The sequence below is a fragment of the Fundulus heteroclitus genome, chromosome 7 (assembly GCF_011125445.2).
Source record: "Fundulus heteroclitus isolate FHET01 chromosome 7, MU-UCD_Fhet_4.1, whole genome shotgun sequence".
NCBI lineage: Eukaryota > Metazoa > Chordata > Actinopteri > Cyprinodontiformes > Fundulidae > Fundulus > Fundulus heteroclitus.
Genome location: NC_046367.1, coordinates 29,591,006 through 29,613,537, shown reverse-complemented (window position 1 = coordinate 29,613,537; position 22,532 = coordinate 29,591,006). Strand labels below are relative to the sequence as shown.

At 38.7% G+C, this 22,532-nt stretch overlaps 1 protein-coding gene across 1 annotated transcript in view; it reads left to right on the top strand.

Moving 5' to 3' along the window:
• The window catches only part of myo10l3 (myosin X, like 3), a 93,330-nt gene that overhangs the window by 23,757 nt on the left and 47,041 nt on the right, over positions 1 to 22,532 (top strand). The window contains 8 exon segments of the mRNA XM_036139435.1: positions 12,496 to 12,654; positions 15,144 to 15,331; positions 15,455 to 15,589; positions 17,503 to 17,627; positions 17,725 to 17,738; positions 17,863 to 17,947; positions 18,110 to 18,216; positions 18,498 to 18,627. Coding sequence (XP_035995328.1) covers positions 12,496 to 12,654; positions 15,144 to 15,331; positions 15,455 to 15,589; positions 17,503 to 17,627; positions 17,725 to 17,738; positions 17,863 to 17,947; positions 18,110 to 18,216; positions 18,498 to 18,627 — 943 coding nt within the window.

The window sequence follows — 22,532 nt, the reverse complement described above, 5'->3', positions numbered from 1 at the left end:
ATGTGGTACAGAGTCCAGTTATAGTCATTCTTCATCCAATCAAATTAATTCACGATTCGTGTAAGTCAAAGTTCCACCTGTGGCAGCTGAGCCACGCAGGCGCAAATGTCCCTACCACTTCATGCAAATGGAAAAGTCAGACAACAACAACAACAACAACAACAGGACAAGAGAGAACGGTCCCGCAAAAGAAAATTTGGTATTTTATTAACAAAATTACAATTTGATGAGGTCTTAACAGGAGAAAAAAAAAATCTGATAAATAAACATAGACCAGACTGACCAGAGCACAGCTTTTTTCCCTACATACTGTCCCTATGGTGCAAAATCTCTTGCTGTGAGATTCATTCAGGGATCATCTGAACTAGATGTGACTTTCTTTATTCTTATGAGGCAACCCATGGACCCCAAAGGCCTCTTACTATCATATACAAATTATCCATGCTTATCGCTCTGCTGGTATACAGTGAGGAAGGCACACACTGAAGCTCATTAGTAATATACTGTAAATATGTTCTCACTGTGGCTGTGGGTGATGTGCTGCCTTCTGAGCTCAGGGTCTCTAATCAGGTTGAGTGTAAAAGATTTGTGTGAGAGAGCACACTTGTTTATCTTAGCGGCCTTCAGGGTTCTTATTACGATGTCTCTGCATTCAGTGGTGGGAATAAGTGTGAGAAGACAGCAAGAGGGTCAAACTGAGCTTCTCTCAGTTGAAAATAGTTTCAAAAACTCTCATTTAGGACCTTTAAATGTTAACAATCCATCACTAATAAAAACTTTCCCCTTACTCGCTTCTGATTCACCTGAATTGTCCCTGCTGCACTGCAAAAATGGATCTAAAAATAAGTAAAATGTTCTTAAAGTTAATGTATTTATCATTGGATTATCTGCCAATGGAATGAGTATTTTGACCCCTAAAATAAGATAATTACACATCCTGCACTTGAAATAAGATGATGGAGATGAGTTGTTCCTATTTTAAGTGCAAAAATCTTATTCCATTGGCAAATAGTCTTATTTACCTGCTCAAATGAAGGACAAATACACTCATTTTAACAACATTTTACTTATTTCTAGTTCTGTTTTTGCAGTGTGTGGGACAGTAAAGGACTATTCTATTCTATTCTATTCTATTCTATTCTATTCTATTCTATTCTATTCCATTCTAATGTTGTCGTTTTTTGTGACAGGAAGTGGGGGGAAAACTTTTAAATCTTACCCGATCCCGGAACGCCTTGTATGATTACAACATCTGAGCGGAGCCTTGTGGTTATCAGGCCAAACATATGGGCTTCTCGGCTGTTTCTGCGAATAAAGATCCTGTAGCAGGAATGAGAGGAATGTAAGACAGAGCAACAGCCTGTCTCCATTTCCAGGACCCTCCACTGACCTCATGTGATCCTCTGTTCCTGATATGACATTTATCAGAGACTTATCAGCACTTTGTGAACCAAACAGCGGTCTACGGGAACCCGTGTTTGTCTGCAAAGTCCTGACACCGGCTACTGTATGTCCAGATGTTTACGGTGACCATGTCAGAGGTGTGTTTTGTAGATCTTAACTTGGAGGAGTGAGTTACTAATGTGGAACCCCCGCCTGGATGCTAACTTAGATGTCAGTTTCTCTAGCCACTAAACAGACCTCAGACCTCACCCTTTTTTTTTACAGTTTCCATCATGCATGTCTTACGTGGCCAGATGACTCTCTGACTCTTATCCAGCTGGAATAACAGCGTGTTGGTTATTCTTTTAGGCGTGTGCATAAGGAAAAGAAGAAGCAGATCTGTCAGCTAAACAAAAGAACTGCGGTTGTTCATGTCTTTTTTCATGTCTACTCTTTATGGGTTTTGTCATTAAAGTTATGTAATTTGATTAAACAACAACTATACTAATACTAATAATATTATTATTGTTATCATTAATATTATTATTATTATTATTAGTATAGTGTTTGATTGATAAAGATTTAACATAACTGTCACCAATTTATATTGCCATTTGGTATCAATTATATATTTTGAGAAGTTTTCCTTTGTGCACAATGTAATTCATTTAAAGGGTTCTACATTCTTCATTTTGCTTTGGATAATTGTTACCACAGTCCTTAAACACACAGCTTCTGTGGAGTAAGTGGATCATTGGCCCCCTGCGTTGATCAGACCTTTTATGTCCATCCATGACCAAAGTCACAGAAACAACTTGCTTCCTGCATCAGGGTCTTTGTAAATGTGTTGGTAAAATCAAATGTTTTCTGTTGCCGTGTAAAGTCTCCCCATTTGCCTATTTTATTTTATTAGGTTTTTGTATTTCATATCCTAACATCGTTGTTCTTTTGCTAAACATTATCATTTTCCTCCGGGGTCTGGGCGGGATCCCCTTTGCGGCAGACAGATTCGCTGTAAGACAGAAACACTTTTAAAAAATTCTAAAAAAGAAGACATACAAAGAACCAAACAAAGGAAGACTGTGTTTGTCTTTGTGGCCCCCCCAGCCTGTTAGTGTTTGTGTCTGTCCTCGTGTCCCTCCCGAAGGGCTGAATTCATAGGAAACACGTCTGAGCAGCGGAGCCCCGGCTCCACCTACAGTATGTGTGAATATTAAGTGGGGCTGGGTGAACAAAGCGCAGCAGCAGCAGCAGCAGCAGGGTGGGGCTTCAGAGAAGAGGGAACAAAAGGAGAAAAAAAGAGCAGTCTCCAAAAAAGTTGAAATGCACACGGAGCGCCTGGCATAAAAGATTTGTTTTAATTTAGGCTCATCTGGACATTTATGCACAGTTTAATGCATTTTAGGTTGTTCTGGAGGTTTACGTTAAGGATTTAAACCAATTACAATCAAGATATATTTTCTAGTTACTAATAGTGTTGCGGCTTAAAGGGTTTATTATTGTTTACGCTGCTTTGTCCAATTGTCTTTCACCAAGACAGCTTGGATGCAATATCTTGCTAGACAACATATTTTGAATTGCCAGGCATTGACACCATGACTGCTGATAAACTAGTTGTCCAACTGGATGTTGTCTAATCACCCTTGATGCACATCAGATGTGTAGTTTTAGTGTCTGAGATGAAAAAACTAACAGAAAATAATAGAAGGATAATAATTATAGAAAATACAGGAGAAAGACAAGAAAATGATGATAAATTGTAATCTATACTGCCATTAATCACATGTTTGGCTGATTAATGCTGTGGTTACGACTGAAATTTCATATAATGAACTTTCTTATTTCATTCACATTTTTAAAGGCATCGTTAGAGGTGTCAATAAATGGAACCAGAATTGTGTTCAAAATAATAATTTCTTGAAGTAGGATTTTTCTCCCTTAATGAATAAATGGTATCGGATTAAATGCTGGATTTTTCTATAATAAGATCAATATATATATATATATATATATATATATATATATATATATATATATATATATATATACATATATATACAGGGGCGGTTCTAGTCTAGACAGGGGCCAACAGGGGCCCATGCCCCTGTAGAAATGGTCCTGGCCCCTGTTATGGCCCCTGTACTAAAAACATAACATTAAATACACTTCTCATATTTATTTGCAATGGCAAACAAACCATAACTGATTGGTTACTTTGGTTACGACTAAAATTTCATATAATGAACTTTCTTATTTCATTCACATTTTTAAAGGCATCGTTAGAGGTGTCAATAAATGGAACCAGAATTGTGTTCAAAATAATAATTTCTTGAAGTAGGATTTTTCTCCCTTAATGAATAAATGGTATCTGATTAAATGCTGGATTTTTCTATAATAAGATCAATATATATATATATATATATTAGGGCTGGGCAACGATTAAAATATTTAATCGCGATTAATCGCCCTGATTAATCGCGATTAATCGCGATTAATCGCATTGTATTTACAAACTCCAAGAATGAATTCAAAAGTAGTGTAAAGAACACTTTTATTTTAATGTTCTGCTGCCATATGAACAAAAGTGTTGTAACATTTGTAGCACTTATCAGTAACACATATTTAGTGTAAAGCTCAACTTAAACATGTAAAACAAAAAATAGCAATAATAATAAATTAAAGCGTATTGCCACTGACAGGTAATTCTCTTTATGGGGAAAAAATCTACCAAAAACAGGCAATTTCTGAGGTAACCGCAAGGAGCAGCATTATCATTTTATGTTCAATACCAAAGTTTAACTTGGCAGTGGTTACAACTAACTTGTTTCTGTCATATTCCATGCTGGAAGAACTTTAAACTGAAATGCTTGCTAACTCGATATGCTTGCGTTACTTGCGTTTATTTGACGTTAACACGCGGTTTTTTGTTGTTGCTTTCTCGCATTCATATAGTGAATGGCAGGGAAAAACAGGCAAAAACACATGGATACTTTGAAGAGAGAAGCGACTTCACCGACGGCGTCTAAGCAGACCCCCCCCGCTCCGCTCCGCACAAAACTTGTTCCGGCCGCCAACTCACCGCCTCGCCTAAGCTCGCTCGCGGTACCTGCGGGAAACACCGCCTTCCGCATGTCGGCTTTGTTTTTTTCCGGCCAGTATATATATATATATATATATATATATATATATATATATATATATATATATATGTGTGTATATATATATATATATATGTGTGTATATATATATATATATGTGTGTGTAGAACCGCCCCTGTATATATATATATATATATATATTATATATATTATATATAATATATATATATATATCTATATATCTTATATATCTTATATATCTATATATCCTCTATTTTATATAGCTTATTATATCCTATTATATATCTCTCTTCTTTCTATCTCATCTCTAATCGTAGATATAGATAGATAGATACATTACAGTACTATAGTATGTAATATTTGTAGGAATCATGAATAATTTAAAAGAAAAAAGAACATATTGATTGTTGAATATTTAAAACACAGGTTTAATGGACAAGAGCTTTAATTAGCTGCCAAGCTCCACAGACGTGTCGTTTTCTGTCACGCGTGCAGCCACATGCTCTGCAGCGTAGCTTTCCAGTGTCAGCAAGAATTGAGCGGTGCAGTAAACAACTTCACCAATCAATCCTAAATCACATGTAGTTGTAAATGGCCTGGAGCAGTCTCTGGCTGCCACTACACCAACTTAAATCGCTAACATCCATTAAGCCTCGTCCAACCCGTGACAGACGGGCTCCTTTTTTAAAATTTGTTTGTAGTTTGGGTTGGGCCGTTCAGGCATTTGTTACAGGCAATGTTTTGTAAATTGTTGGTAGCTTCTAGCTTGAACTAGAACTAGTTATTATGATTGCAACTGAACATTAGTGTTCGCCACAAGCTCGAAGAAAATTACAATCCGAAGAGTCGTACATGCTGTAACTTCTGTGTCAGTCCTAAAAGGATCCTGTTCACTAGTTTTTACATTTTGAATCGAACTAGGACCAGCTAGAGAAACAAAGTTCAGCGACCCATCTCACCCACGGTGAAACGCAGACGGCCTCCGAGGCACAACAGAGAAAAATGAAACCCTGCAGCTCCGCTTTCCATGACTGTCCCTGATGTTTCGGACATGAAAAGGTCCCTGAGGGTTGCTCTGTGAAATCTGAACAGGGAGGTTTTTAAGAGGTTTACAGCCATTAATTTAAAAGACATTTTCGCACACTGTGCGCCGTGTCTTATAATAGCTGGTTATAAAATGTCCTACTTTATTTACAAATGTCAGCCAGACTCCTTACTCCTACAAAAGTATTAACACCTCTAGGACTTTTTTTATACATTGTGTCACATGACAACTGAAGCTATGTATTTTAATAGGATTTTATGTGATAGACCGACACATAGCAACAAATGAACGTGAAGGGATTTGATTGATTGATTGATTGATTGATTGATTGATAGATTGAAAAGTAAATTTTTAACAAATAATGATCTGTAAAGTGTGTTGTTTATTTGTATTCAGCCCCTCAGAGTCAATAGATTTGTCTTTTGAGGTAAAATAGGTCTCTAGCAGCTGTGCACATTTTTCTTCTCATTGCTGTTTGGAAAATAGCCCGAGCTAAGTCAGATTTGACAAAGAGCTTCTGAGAATGTCGGTTTTTAAGTTGTTCTGCTCTTTTTCTGTCGGATTGAGGTCGGAACTTTGACTGAGCCATTCAAACACATGAAAAAGCCTCGATTGAAACCCTGGCATGGCTCTGGCTGTTAGTCTTTAGTCTTTCCTGTATTTAGCTCCTTGTCATCAACTCTGGTTGAGACCAGTCTCCCTGTCCCTGCCATAGAAAAGCATAAGCACCGCATGACGCTGCCACCACAACGCTTCACACTGAGGGTTGTATGTGGGTTATGTAGATCGTTAGCATTTTGCATGCTTGAGAAAAAACTTTAAATTTTGGTTCAATTTCTGACCGATTGGGGACCAAACTGGAAGTTTTCAGCTGGTGCAGCTGGCTTTCACGCTGCACTGTGTAAGACGAACCAAACCTTTTGCCCAAGCTGTTCAACCCCTCGTCTGTGGTGGCGCTGCACTGAGAACCACAGAAGGAAAGAGTTTGGTCAGCAACACGGCACAGCTTCCTTTTTCCGTGAAAAGATTTTAGCTGTGTTAGTGTTATTCGCAACGTTGTCTTTAGGCAAGTGTGCCAGGCAAGCATAATTCAACACTCTAAGACTCGTCCTGTCCATAGATTCTCCCATCTGAGCTGTGGATCTCTGCAGTTCCTCTTGAGTTACCACAGGCATCTTCTCTCTGATCGATGCTCATTGCCCAGCCTGTCAGTTTGGTGGATGAGCAGGTCCTGAGTGGTTTGCAGTTGTTCAGTTTTCAGAAAATGGACTTAATGGATGTTCAATGCTTGGGGTATTGTTTATAACCTAGCCCTGCTTTAAAATTTCGCCACAGCTTCATCTCTGACCTGCTGCATTACTTGGGTTTCTTGGATATTCTCTAACAAACAAACTTCTGAGGCCTTCATAGAACAGTCAGCGTTATTCTGAGATTAAATTGCGCACTCTGTTTACTCGATACACGACTTCTGACGGAAATTGTCTGCACTGGACACTAAAGTTTTTGTTAAGGTAAAAAAAATGTGAAAGGGTCAAGAAGGGGGTTTGTTATTTTACAAGCTTCTGTACGTCTTTTTATGTGAGATCTGACAGCATGTAGGTGAAGCGGAGCCTTTCTGATTAGAAAATATCCTCCACTGATGGAAGTTTCTTTTATGCCCCCCTGCTTTAGTTCAGGTGCATTTCGGTGTTTTCTGCTATGTTCCTATGAACCAGCTGTATGGAGCATGAAACCTAATATATAAGCTAAGTCTTTGTGAGATGGAGTAAAAAAGCAAAACGCGGGACTCATTGGAGTCACCGCTACTTATTCCTGAAACTTGAGCCAAAGCTGAGAGCGTAATCTTGCCTTTTAGCGCTTTCAGTTCTCAGTTAGGCTGAATCTTCTTTGCTGCTGGTGACCCCAGCGTCACTTTATACTCGGCCGTTAGGAATCTACAGAACGCCGACAGACAGTGGAGGCATCATGCGGTCTATGTGGTTTGTTTGAAATCGAGTCATGTTAAGAAGAAGTAAATTAATATCTTATATCTGTTGCCATTTGCCCCCACACCAACCCCATGGTTAAAAATATAATTATGTCCTTTTTTTATCTTAAAAAACAGTACAGTCTAATGATACATAAATGTATAAATACAATAAAAGCAGAGAGGCTTATGCGTAAATTATTATTTAATCTCAAGTAAAGAATTGACACACTTGGATGGATGGTGATGTTTATGGACAACAAAGCCCAGCATATATGGAGAAAAGTTCAAGAAATGCAGACAGGTTTTTATTGCCCAGCTGTCTCCAGTGACTAATGCCATCTGAATCCAGTTAATGTTAACAGAAAAGACATTGCTGTCTGCGTTTACAATGTTCTCTGCTTGTGTTGGTTTTGGCTTTGAGTCACTTTGACCCTTCACCATTTGCTACCTGAGTGTTGTCATTTTGCTGCAGCCTCCCATTCATACTTCTGCATTTATATCAGTTTGATTAGTTGTTGGTAGTGAATTGTCTTTGAGAAGTCGTGGAGGTACGATTAAGACCAACGTTTATTCACACTTCTGGCAGATTTAGGTTTTAAGCCGCAGAAGGTAAATGAAATAGGAACTTGGAATTCATCTCCATCGTCTTATTTCGAGTGCATATATGTAATTATCTTAATTTTAGGGATCGAAATACTAATTCCATTGGCAAATAATCTTATGTACCTGCTCAAATAAGTAAAAATATCACTGTCTCAAAACATTTACACAAAGCTCTTCACCCCAATTGTGCAGTATGATCTAATAATTGCTTTATTTCAAAAACAGAAATGTAACATTCTATTTTCCTCCTGTTGTTAAATAAAATAATATTCAGATTTTTAAAGTGCTTACTGCACAGGGATCCTTTACAATTTTGTTTTCATAGAGCAACGCAAAATTTTAAAAAGCAAATCTAGCTGAATAATCAGAAGGACCGTGCGTTTTAAGTAGCCAACCAGGAGTCAGCTCCTTCATAACATACGTGCTGACTGCAGCTGGAGAGTTTTTGGCAACCATAAACATTTATAAAGAGTCAGGTTTATTTTCCTTGTAAGTGAGGGGAAAGTGTAGTTGCCTTATTTCAGCCAGTTGACCAACAGCAGACGGCAACATGTGGGAAAGAGGAGACGCTCTTCTACTCTTTGACCAGCTGATGCCGACTATTGCTAATTTGTATTTCTCTTTAAGAGCTATTATAAAAAAAGGTATAGGAAGCATTAACATAATTTTTTTCCTAGCCTTCCTGAGCTGTCTTTGATTATTTTCCTTTGGAGCACAGGCCGCATCACTCCACTGTCAGAAAGCAGTTGTTGCAAAAAGGTCTTTTCAATTATTTTAAAACAAATACAAAATAATCACAGAGCTGAGGCTTTTAAACTTACTTTAGTATCCTATAATAAAGAAGGTTTTCTACACTGCAAAAAGGGAACTAAAAGTAAGTAAAATATTCTTAAAATATGTATATTTTTTCCTTAATTTGAGCAGCTAAATAAGACTATTTGCCAATGGAATGAGAATTTCTACCCCTAAAAGAAGATAATTAGACATCCTGCACTTAAAATGAGAACAATTCATCTCCATCATCTGATTTCAAGTGCAAATAGTTTGATTTACCAGCTCAAATCAATGAAAAATACACTAATTTCAAGAGGATTTTTACCTACTTTTAGTTCCCTTTTTGCAGTGTACAGAGGTTGGAAATTCAGAAGGATAAACAAAACACCTCTTAGGTCTCACAAAACCACCTCATTAATGCTGAAAATGGCTATCTTTGGTTCTTCTTCACTCAGTCACAACTTCCACACTAATGAGTTCTGTCCTTAGAGTCTCTGGACACTCTAATGGGTTCAGTTATATTTTTATGAACTGCACTGTAAAGACATTTGTATGAGACTTTCTTTTGATTTGATTTTTAACAATTGATGAACCATTCCGATTTTTTTTTTTGTTTAAATTCAGTCTTCGCCCTTAAGATGCTTTTAGCAACCCTAAGCAGTTATATTTTTATTAGAAAACAAATAACAGTCTGATGAATGTGACCTTTACCCCACACTGCCCAGCACTCTCACTACAGCTGGCTGTTGTTAACCTGTAGCGGTAATGCATGAACAGAAGTCAATACTAGACATTTATTGGCTGTCTAGTAGAAAGGCTGCTCCATGTCTGGTGAATCGCATTGATTTTACAAGGCATGCATTTTCTGTGCGTGCTCTTCTTCCCCCAGGTGGTTAAACACGTTTCGACACACATTGATGGTAGATGATGGTCCGCCTGAAACCATTTCAAAGATAATTCTCCTGTTACAGAATAATCGCTAAAGCCCAGCCCTATTCATCATTTCTTCAAAAAAAATAAATCAACGAACAGCTTTTGAACCAGAAGCCGTCGTCAGCTTTTCAGCATCCTATCTGTGCTGCTGACTCAGCAGTTCCTTGAAACGCTGGGATACACCTCAGTAGAGCCAGCGGTAATGCTCCGGCATGCCACAGCCCCAGCCTCAAGTCCATCAGTATCGATCTGGGCCCGTCTTCCCATCAGCACAGCCACGGTCCGTCTGTCCTCTTATCTCATCCGTGGGACATTAGGGCTCTGGTAGCCACGCGGTCCACAAGACTCTTTGTGGATGGCTGTTGGTTGATGTGGACGCTCCTCTGACTCAGTGCCGTGTCTCGTTGGCGACGGTCTCAGACACTCCTCAGTTCTCCAGCTGACACGCATCAAAAAGTTGATTTTTGCCGCATGTCAGGGCCGAGTTACATAGCGTAGGATTTGTTTAACAAAGACTCAGCGGGGGAATCTAAGGTCTACGAAAGGTGAATTAAGACAGCGGGTATGAACAAGCTTTGCAAGTATTATCTGTATTTGCCATCAGTCATTCCTGCTTGAGCTTGTGGGTCGGCCCGGCATCGATACAGGCCAAAGAATGTGGAGGCGGTGCTGGAGAAACAATCAACCGTTACAACTTTTCTACTGGCACCAACCGCTATGATGATGTTTTTGGTTGTATTTCTAGGCTAATATAACTTTCAGCATAGTTTCTCAGTTATCCCTTGATCGGCAGTGTGTGAATATGATATTAGTCTGCAGCTGCACAGTCATGTGTTGTGGTGTCCTTTTAAAGGAAGAGGGTGCAATTTTAGGTTATTGGGCCTTTTCACTACTCCAGACATTTTGAATTGAGAAAGCTTCCTGGATGGGAAGCAAAACATATTCATCTTCAAAATCTAGTTGTTTTATTTATATTTTTATTTTTTTTAACCTGTTTTGGATTGAGCTTTCTGTGTGCAGTTTGCACGTTCTTGCATGCGTAGGTTTTGTCCGATTCAGCATTTTTCGAGTGCATGTTTTATGAATCTGTCGACCAGATATATGAAAACCCTGAGAACCGACAGAGGGTCTTCTTGCTTTGTACTATGCCAAATTTGGGCAAATTTGGGCAATACAATAATTATTGTATTTTATTCATCTTTGTACTGCAATATTACCAGTTTCAGTCACACAAGTGCTGGTTTGCATAATGCCTGTACATAGTTTGCTAGAACCGAGTAATTTGTTCAGTTACCTGTAGTTGCAGGAACAATTCCTTATTCATTATTTTATTAATCATTGGAAATTTTAAGCGCAGAGCTCCAGAGAAATCTGCTGGAGAGACGTCTCAAACTAAAGCTGTGAGGAAATCACAGCTTTAGTTAAAAATTATGATTTCTGGTTCAAAGGTAGTTCGAAAGGAGTTATCCCAAATAAATATATTTATATATATTTATATATTTTATCTATAGATAGATAGATAGATAGATAGATAGATAGATAGATAGATAGATAGATAGATAGATAGATAGATAGATAGATAGATAGATAGATAGATAGATAGATAGATAGATAGATAAAATACCAAATTTAAGGAAATTTCCCCTTTTGTTGTGGAACAATTGCATTAAACTGTCACACCTGAATGACACTGAAAGTATCAATAATATTAATTTCCATCTACTTTTCTTATCACTAGGTTAGGAACTATGTGCTTTTTTTTTTACATAATTTATTTCTTTTTGCAAATGTTTTATGTTTTTCTTCATTTTGGAGGTTTGATAAAATAACACAACCTACTTTTTTTTAAATCACAAAATAAGTTATCTCTGCTGCTTCAGACTCCTATGATTGCAATAATAAATGCTCTGTGAAAGGTCTGCATTCATAGACCACGGAGAAATTAAAATGGGATCAGTTTGACTTGATAGAAAAAAATATCTTATTCAAGCATATTTGTCCGATTTAAGAAGCTGCTGCAGGTTTACATGCCGAATCAGAGGGGTCTGAAGTCGACCACATGGGGGCGCTATTATCATCAAACCAGAGGTCAACCGAGGAAAATACTAAATCCAGACATGGGGATTAGCCTTTTGTTTCTTCCTTTTTCTGAACATAGATGAAAAAAACTTGCACAGTAGTTTCTAGGAGATGAATCCACATAATTTTCTGGCATTTACTTTGGGTTGTCTGTTATAAAGAGTTGATGCTGAAAAAGAAAAAAACTTATGTATCCCATTTTTATGGGATTTTTAAGTAGTTTTACTACCTTTTTAGTTTTACCTTTATAAGTTTTCCACATAGCTCATAGTTCATTGAGCATAGATAGATAGATAGATAGATAGATAGATAGATAGATAGATAGATAGATAGATAGATAGATAGATAGATAGATAGATAGATAGATAGATAGATAGATAGATAGATAGATAGATAGATAGATAGATTTCTGTCCGTAAATGTATCACATATACCTTCAGACAGGAGACAGCAAACATGAAATGCCATCGTTTAATGCTGGGAAATTTTTTGAACATTCAGGACTATCAACTGCTGCAATTTTGTGTCCTTTTTGTGTAAAAAGTTCAGTTCTGCTAAAGCTAAAGGTGTGTTTGTTTCTGCCAATGCAGGTGATCTGTCTGCAGAGAGAGGAGCTGAAGAGAGAGACGGTGTACCCAATGCACCCAAGCAGCATCAATGGAGTTGAAGACATGTCCACACTGGCAGAGCTGCATGAAGCTGCCATCATGCACAACCTCTTTCTGCGCTACCGGAAAGACAACATCTATGTGAGTTTTAACCAGTGAGCCGGTCTGTATTTTTCATGTCAGGAAGACGGACGTATATGTGGGTTTGGGGGTCGGACAACACAAAGTGGTGGACGTAGGAGAGCGTCACATACTGTAAATTTGTTTGTAGAAGGAAACACTGAATTGTACTGATGAAGTTATTGCAGAAACTTCAATTGAATTTAATTAAATTTTATTTATATAGCGCCAATTCCTGAAATCTGAAGGCATCTCAAGGCACTTTATAAAGTCAAATTCAATGAGATTATGCAGATTTGGTAAGATTATACAGATTGGTCAAAGAATTTCCTATATAAGGAAACCAGTTGATTGCATCAAAGTCTTGACAAGCAGCATTCACTCCTGGAGAAGCCTAGAGCCACAGGAAGAGTCATCTGCATTGTACATGGCTTTGCTGCAATCCCTCATACTGAGCAAGCATGAAGCGACAGTGGAAAGAAAAACTCCCCATTAACGGGAAAGAAAAACCTCCTGCAGAACCGGGCTCAGTATGAACGGTCATCTGCCTCGACCGACTGGGGTTATAGAAGACAGAACAGAGACACAACAAGAGAGACAAAAAAGCACAGAAGCACACATTGATGTAGTAATCTGTTCTACATTAGATGGTAGTAGCAGGTGAGCCGTCTTCTCTGGATGATGTCACAGTTAACAAAACGTCAGACCAGGTGTACCTACTATGAAGATAAAAGAGAGAGAACAAAAAGTTAAAAGCTGAAATGACGACAAGCAATGCAAAAAGGGCGTATGAACTTAGTGGGAATTTATCACCATTTTGTAGAACCTTTGCAGTAGTTATATTCATATCCATGACATTTGAAAAAGCTTTGTCATAAACTCAGTCTACCTCACAAATGACCATTTTGAACCGCATGTAACTCTCTACATTACAACTCTGTAGTTTTTGCTCCGCTTCTGATCAACCCTGTTACTCTTACCTTCTTAGGCACTCGTCAGTACACTCCTCCCAACAACTCACCCGATTAGCCTGCTTTATATTAGCAGGCTAAAGGGTTTTTGTGTGTGTGTGTGTGTGTGTGTGTGTGTGTGTGTGTGTGTGTGTGTGCATAATCAGTCCACAATTTTGTTGTGACTCTAGCTGAAGTTGTAAAAAAGCGTTTCCAAAGACACCGTCTGTAACACCAGTCAAACTCTTTAGGTTCGCCTGGTTAGGATTCCCGCAGCAACATGTTGTTTGACCCTAAGAAGTAATTTGAAGCTAATGCTACACATGCGGCAGATGGAAGTCAGATTAAAGCGCGGATCAAATCAGAACTGATGAACATAGAACATGCTCTCTGTCATTTGGCTCTGACTCAGGGCAAAAAAAATAAATAAAATAGCTGCAACCGAAGGTAATTATCAAAGCTTAACATACAGATGGATCCCTGGGAGAGAATGGTTACTTATTAAGCGTAATCTGTGGATCACCGGCAGATGTTTTGTGCTGACAGAGGACACATAAAAAATAATTATGTGAAAGAAACGATAGTTACCTGATGAATGGTGACAAACAACACCATATGTGCTCTGTCTGTCAACTCCCGGCTGAAGCCATCTGCCCTCGTCATGTTACCCTTATCTCAGATCCAATATTCCAGTTGTTTGGCTATCCTGGACGGTTTTCCTTCTGGATAAGGAGAAATCTGTGCTCTGCCCCTGTTTACTGCTATAGAGCCTTTCCAGATTCCCTTGAAAGTGCTCACTTCATTTTTCTAATTAGCTAATAAGCAGCTACCCACCCATTTTGACATAAAAGGGCCTTTTTTCTCCAGAAATGTTCCCGTCCAATATGTAGTGAAATTACATTTTGATGCAGATGATATATCAACTTCCATATATTTAAAGAGATGCATAGACAATTAAAATCCGTATTGTGATTTGTTTATATTCGTATGTTTCATTGTTCTTAAAAGTATTGGCCCTTTGAAAGAGACAGACCCTGCAGTGAAGTGGTTTCATTGGAACATTTATGATTAAACTCTTATCTGCTCTCAGTGCCAGGACTGATTTTACAGACACACTCTGAGGTTCTGCAGAACCACTGCAGAGTTTATTAAAATGATCACATGGTGCGCTTTTATTGCTTTTTTTGTTTGGAAATCCTTTGTTCTAATCTCAGCTCAGAGCACCAGTCTGTCCGGCAGAATGCCGCCGCTGTGGCACGATGACCCAAAAACACACTTTCGAGAGGCACTTTCCCCAAAGCGCCGCACCAGAACGGCACCGGTGGATCCTAAAAATATTAGCAGCCTTCTAAACCGGGTCACGTCGAGCAGCTGGAGAGTTTCGCTGACTTCGGGTGCTGCATTAGAGGAAAGGCTTATCTAGATAGAGCAAATAAATGTCATTGGAGTTCATACGAAAGCAGAAAGCTTCGCCAAGTATTAGGAGTCGCATTTTCTCCAACATCATGACTCTTCTTTCACTGATTCGTTTCTCTGCTTTCTTCTTTCACCTTCACATAGACCAACATAGGCTCGATTCTGGCCGCCGTAAATCCCTACAAGCAGATAGCTGGCCTGTACGACTCCACCGCAGTCGACCTGTACAGCAAGCACCAGATGGGGGAGCTGCCTCCTCACATCTTCGCCGTGGCCAACGAGTGTTACCGCTGCCTGTGGAAGCGACACGACAGTCAGTGTGTCCTCATCAGGTCGGTGATCCAGAGAAATAAGCAACTCATCTGGGAGGTTTTCCGTCGAGGTTATGTGTGAGATGAGACGAATAAGTCAAAAACTGTTTGTTTTTTTGTGTGTGTGTGTGTGTTAATCTTCAGCGGGGAGAGCGGAGCTGGTAAAACAGAGAGCACCAAGCTGCTGCTGAAGTTCCTCTCAGTGATGAGTCAGAACTCGTCTGGTACTCCTCTGTCGGAGAGGACCACCCACGTGGAGCAGGCGCTCGTCCAGAGCAGGTACTGAAGGAGGCTCCCACCCCCCCTCCCCCCCAAACAAATACATCTTGCCTGATTTGCAGCAACATTTCTGTGTGTTTGGGCTGAAGCGCATCTACGCGTCCCTCATCCTGACAGGTGGAGACCTTAACACAGCAAGCGGCAGGTTCACATTCTCGTGATGAATGCCTGTAGTTTGCTTGTGTCTGGAATATTTCACAGATATTTTCCCAAGAATGTTAACATTACAGAAACTCCAAGCCACATTTCATCGTGAAAGTTTTTAGATTCATACACTAGACCAGAACAGAAGCACTCTTCAAAGCAGTGAGTCCATAGAATGAAGCTTGTGTCAATGTATTTAAATTTAACCGGTATTATGTTTGTGCCTAAAAAATTTACCTTTATTGAAAATAGGGTTATAAATAAGTAGGGCTGGGCGATAAGTCGATTTAATCGATTTATTTGAATTTACAGTTTATTAAGATTATTTTTTTTTGGAAAATTGGGATTTTATTTTGCCAATGGACTTTATTGGGCTTCAATGAATAGAATAGCATAAAATGCTCAACAGATGTTGAGGAAAATATGTTGTCAAAATATTGTAAAGAGGAATACACAGTGCAAAGAAGATTTTTACCATAATCTGATCTACTTTAATTTATTCATTTACTTTTTTTATAGTTAGTTTGAAGTTACACAACTGGGGTGAAGCCGGTTCTTAGGTCATTGTACCACTAGCAGCAAACATATTGTTACATTTCCATTGTTTACAGCGGCAGGGCCGCCATCTTGTTTTACCAGCATGTTTCACAGCTTGAATTTAGTTTCACTTTTAATTCAGTTCAATTACCAGACAAAATCCTTGAAATAAAATCATGTTTTTGAAATAATGCCTTCAATTTCTTTTTGTGAGATTAAAATGAGGGAGAAAATCGACCAATCGGATTTCATTTAATAAAATTGGAGATCTTATTTTTATCTCCCAGCCCTACAAATAGCGTTATCTTTTCTTTGAAAAAAACCCCAGAAAAAACAAAACTGTTTTTTTTTATTCTTCCTTTTTTATCTGTTTATATGTTTAGGTAGTCGAATTCAATGTCAGAGAAAACTTTTTTCACAAGGTTATTTTGTTATAAACCTTCTTTTGTTGTATTGCCTTCAGTTATTAAGCAATTCCCAAAAGTAAAGGATTTCTGGGTTTTACGTTTTTGTGAATCGGTCCAGGGGAATAAATAAACATGAGTCAAGCAAGACCTTTCAGAGTCGATTTAAATTAAAATAATGACTGTTGCATATCTTTTACAGACCAGAGTTTTAAAAGTAGTTGCCAGAAATCACAGCCAACACGCATTCTAACACCTCGTGTGCTTCCTCTGAATTAATTGGTCTTAAAAATGGCAAGAAAAATTCAAAATTCAACTCTGATTTTGGAGATTCTGACTGGTCAGTCACCAGTCAGGGCCTTTCAAGCTGAAAAAGTGCAGTCCCCAGATCCTTACTGGTGTATTCTCTCCATATATTTACTGAGGTGGTTAAAAGATTCAAAGCAGCGATTACGCCACAGTCAAACATTTAGAAAGCGCTACTAGTGAGTCTGAATTTTAATGGCTTATTAGTAATGTGCGCTTCCTTTAATGAGCACAGACTGATCTAACAAATCTCCTATCACTAATGAATGTAATAAGCGTTTAAGGAGGTTTAAATCAGCTATCCCACTGAATGCTAAATAGTCTATCAAAATGTGAGCATGTCTTAATAAATAATTGAACTATTAATGAGGTATCCATATTTTTCACATGATTTTATTGGTTTAATTGCTTGGTAGCCAATATTCACAAAGTATTGCTATTAAAATCCTTCCATAGGTTTCCATCCTAATACTGAAAACACAGCAACGTTTGATCTGCATCGTTTTGTTTTCCTGTCTGCAGTCCCATCATGGAAGCGTTTGGGAATGCAAAGACCGTCTACAACAACAACTCCAGCCGCTTCGGGAAGTTCATCCAGCTCCACTTCTCACAGAACGGGAACATTCAGGGAGGCTGCATCATTGACTGTATCTTTCACAACTAGTACATAACTAAAACGACTTGTTTATTCTGTCGATCTTGATAGATTCATAAAAAAATTTTTCCCTGACTTACAATAATCAGATTTACTTGAAAAGGTGAGTTTTTTTTTTTTTTTTGGGACTAGTATTTTGGAACAAGTTTTTCTTTGGATTATCACAGATATTAATTGGGATAATCAAAACAAAGGAGCCTTGATTCTAATCATGTTTTCTGTAATAGAACCGTGTGGTCCGGCAAAATCCAGGCGAGAGAAATTACCACATCTTCTACGCACTGCTGGCAGGAGCAGACAAAGACCACAGAGGTTGGTTCCTCCTGATTTTAGCTTACGTCTGTTTAACAGCTCTAATCCACTGATTTATTGTCAGTGGATAATTTGGGAATAATTGCTTTTCAAATTTTAAATTAATTAAAAAAAAAGTATTTGAACAGTGTTAAAACGTGTGTTTTCTCGCTTGTGTTGCAGACATGTACCTTTTGTCTGAAGGTCCAGAGTCATATCACTATCTGAGCCAAGCAGGCTGCGTTCAGGACAGCAGTCTGGATGACAAGCAGCTCTTCAACAGTGTGATGGTGAGAAGACGACAAACTTTTTATTCTCTGCAGTTTCTCGTTCTACCCACAGGGGGCACCCTATACCTTGATGATAAGCAGAGAAGCTGCCGCACAAAACCTGCCAGCACTTCCAGAGAACGTGGGCTATTGGGAAACATATTAATCACGGTTGTCGAAATGCAGCGAGGCAAAAATAAAAGTGTCTTGATTCTTCAGTCACAAAGACGGGTTAAAGCGGATGTCTTGACAGATTTTCCGTCTGAATCATCTGAACGGTAACATGCTGTATTATATTACAGGAGGCTCTTAAGGTGATGGAATTCAGTGAGGAGGAGATCAGAGACGTGTTCAAGTTGCTCTCTGCTGTCCTCCAGATGGGAAACATTGAATTCATGACTGCCGGCGGAGCTCAGATCACTTCAAACGGAGGTAGAGAAAGGCGACATGTGAACATTGTTACACACATTTTCATATTTATATGTCATTATTAATATTGACACTTTCAAACACATGGGGGGGGGGGTTGAAAGTGTTTGTTTCTTTATTTAAAAAAAGTATATTTAGAAACTTTCTTTTAAAGTCATGTATTTTCACAGCACCAAACAACTAAACCCTAAGCAAGGCAAGGCAAGGCAAGGCAAATGTATTTATAAAGCACAATCCAGTACAGAGACAATGCAAAGTGCTTTACATGATTAAAATATAGGAAAATAAAACAGAACACAAGCAAGTAGGAATATAATGTAGAAACAAAATGGAACATTAAAAACAGTTGGACTGAAAAGCAAGAGAGTACTGAGCTACACCACAGTTCAATAAAAGTATTGAATGTTTAGCACTAGCACACTGCTTTAGCACTTTATTCTATAAACACAGTGAAACGGTTTTCCTTTAGACACTGAAATCAGATCTTTTACTTTAACACCGAAATCCACCATCTTCTATGAAAGACAGACGTTGCAAGGTCAAATGTAAACAGTGCAAATTTGCTCTAATATCTCAGCCTTCCTGTTAGCTACTAATGACGGTTTCGGGTCTTGATGTGCATGAAAAAAACCTCGTATGACATGACCAAAACTGCAAAAGTGCTAAATGGTAAAGGAGTGAAAGGAGCAGCACCCAAAGATGCCTAGCTTGATATTTTAGAAGCCTGAATTAACTAGTATACCTACAGAAGAAAAAAGCTGTTTGCTGTTAATTTGCTTTTTACATCTCCCTGTTTCCTCTGATTTTTTTGTTTTTTAAACTAAAAATAACTTTGAACTTTCTTCCAACTTTCACACTGTAGGTTGTTGGTTGTTCTGGCCTTAGGATGCTGGCCAAATATGCTACTATAACGTTTTGGCAATGCATCACCTAAAATGGCTTAACTTTATTGGCTCCTAAACATTTATGTGACTTTATGCACACGGGTATTGTCTTTATTAAACTTGCTTCTTCCTCCTGCTGATGATGTTTTCACACCAAGCAGTTAGCTGACGTGCCGGGCTAAGCCGGTTAGCACGTTAAATTTCTGCTTTTAGATGACTCTGTGTCAGCTTGGCTCCTTAAATATTTCAGTGGGGTTCCAGGTAATCGTGGGTCGACAAAACTGAAAGAAAAGGTTGTTGTTGCATTTTATAAACTTAGTGCTTTGCACCTCAAAGATTTAGCACAATGCAGGCCACATGACACAGAAAGACAGGAAGCTGTAGCACCCAATAGGGTCTTTTATTGTGAAGGGAGACTATTATTAAATTGTTAGAGAAAATCTAGATTTGTTACAGCAACAAAATATTGAGCATGCGTCATAGTAGTCATGTGACAGGATCTCGTAGTTTGAGATCTTTCAATATATAAACGGCATCATGTTTCATGACAAAACTGAAGTCAGTCTCAACTAGCGTGCTGTTTAGTTGATGTTATCATAGGAGTTTGCCTGGCAACATTAGTGATTATTATACACCCCTGACATGAAGGATAGTTATTTTAGCTTGAAACCCTGTTTCTTATTTGTTTGGGATTCTTATCTTAAAGTTAGAGCTTTACTGGATATTGACACAACCTGCTCCTTACTCACAAAGTGTCAGAGCTGGCCAACCCCACTGGTTGCAGAGTATTAAAGAAACGCCAACGGTCCTACCAGTGATGAAGTGACAGACAAGATACGAGGCACTCAACAATGTTTTTTTTTTAGTTTAAACGGAAACTTTTTGCTGCGTTTCTACTGTTTTTGTACACCACACCAGCTCGCGTTTTCTCTGACAATGGCACGATTTAAAAATGTGTTTCAGATTAAAAAGATTCAAAAACATCCCAGTTCTCGTGCCCGCGTACACAGGAAAAGCAACATCTGCCTCTGGAAGTCCGGCACATGTGCAGTATGACTGCAAATCAGTAGAAATCAATGTTGACACGCACACAGCACAATGAATGGAGCTTAAAAACCTTCATGTTGGCTCTATAATTCAATGCTACTTGAAGCCACAGTTGAACCTTGTCACTCGCCCATGTAAACATTTGAGTCCCTGCCCATCTGAAAGTTTATTCAGTCGTGATACTTTTTTAAAGAAGCATAGTGTAAGTTCCAGGGTTTTTGCAGACTCCTGCCCCCTCTGGCAACAAGTGGAAATGACACTAGTGTTGTGCACGTGAGAAGAGGAAAAGCATCTGCTGCTGCGAATGCACAGGTCATTTGTTTAAAGGCGTGATGTCTTCTTAGTAATTAGAAAGTAAGAAAGTAATTAATATTGAAGTTAGCCCGTATTCTCTCGCTAATGCATCGGTTATGGCGGAGACTCAACAAACTAGCCAGGTGAACGTGAGCGTGCAGCGCGTCACACCCACGTGCCCAGAGGATTCGGCCCAAATCACTCTCTCTTGAACTAACTAATGTCGCCTATAGAGGTAACTGCAGTAAATAGACGATAACTACTTTTACACATTGTGCAATTGTAAGGGCATGTATGGGATAGAAGGTAAATAATGTTTAGCTTGCAATCTTGCATTATGCACCTTTAAGTAGGGAGTTTTTGTATGCAAGTGGATGTTGTTCAGCTTCATAGAACATATTGCCTACTTGTGGCAGGGCAAGGAAATTACACAGTTTTTTAGTGAGATCACAATTAAAACGTCAGGTGTGTTAAAGATAGATACATAAACGGTTGAAGTGTACACACGCAGCCAGCAAGAGGAACCTAACAAGGGACGAGCTTGTACACTGGCGTTACGTGAGCACGTCAGAATGATTGGCATGTGGGACAACCAATAGATAAGGTGATATCTCTGGAACTTGAGGGACAGAGGAGGGTGAGGGCAGAAGCAAGACTGAGACAAATCCCTGCTTTTTGGACTGAACAGCAAGGATCGGTTAGTTTTTACAGGCCTGCAGCTCCCACAGAGATGCATTTTTAACCTCCTTTTTGTGAATAAATAATGCAATGACTACTTTCAGGATGGAAGGACCATTTTAGTTAGTGTTACAAAAAGTGTTTCTGAACAGGATTACAACATTAATGACCTATTTTCAAATTTCAAACTCTTTCAACCTCTCTAAATCAATATTTGAGATACTTAGTGATCAAAACTAAACTGGAACTCCACTGAAAAAAAAAACATTGCTTAAAATAACCTTTTTTTTTCAGTTTGTGATAACAAACACGAGCATTTTCACAATTTTCTGGCATTAGGGCTGCCTCACACTTAGACCATCATAATAAACTGCAATATGTGGACTAGTTAAAACTGGAATTACTTATTGTACACTTATTAGGTTATTTAAACAAAACTGTGGTCATTAACCTAGTATTGTGTATTGAGCTGGATGTATAGTTACACCCCTACCTCATTGTCAAGTTTGGCAAGGTGTGCACAGAGAAGTATGTTGTGAAAGATAGATAACGTATCTTGAGTTAACACTGACGACGCAGCTAACATTAATTACAGGTAAAGGGAATTTATACTTCAGACGGGAACTTAGTTTAAAAGAAAACCTGTAGCAGAAACCCAAATACAGCACTGAGACAGCTCTAATCATGCTTACCGATTAATGTTTTCAAATTTTTGATTTTACTAGATGTCTTTGGAAATGCAAGACATTTTTTTTTTTACTTTTCCTACGCACACAACTGTGTTCAGCTAGCCTGTTGGACCACGGAGCCAGTCTTCCCCTGAGTCTGATTGACTTTGCACATCAGACAAAGGCCTGAACAGGCTGTAACACGAGCTCAGGGCTCCTTTGTTCGCTGCGTCTGACCTCTTTTCTGAGAAACCTGTAAGCTGCGGGGGTGCAGACTAGAGTTTCCTCTCGACCGTGTGGGATCGCGGTCTACATCGGTTGTTTAACATCAGCGCAA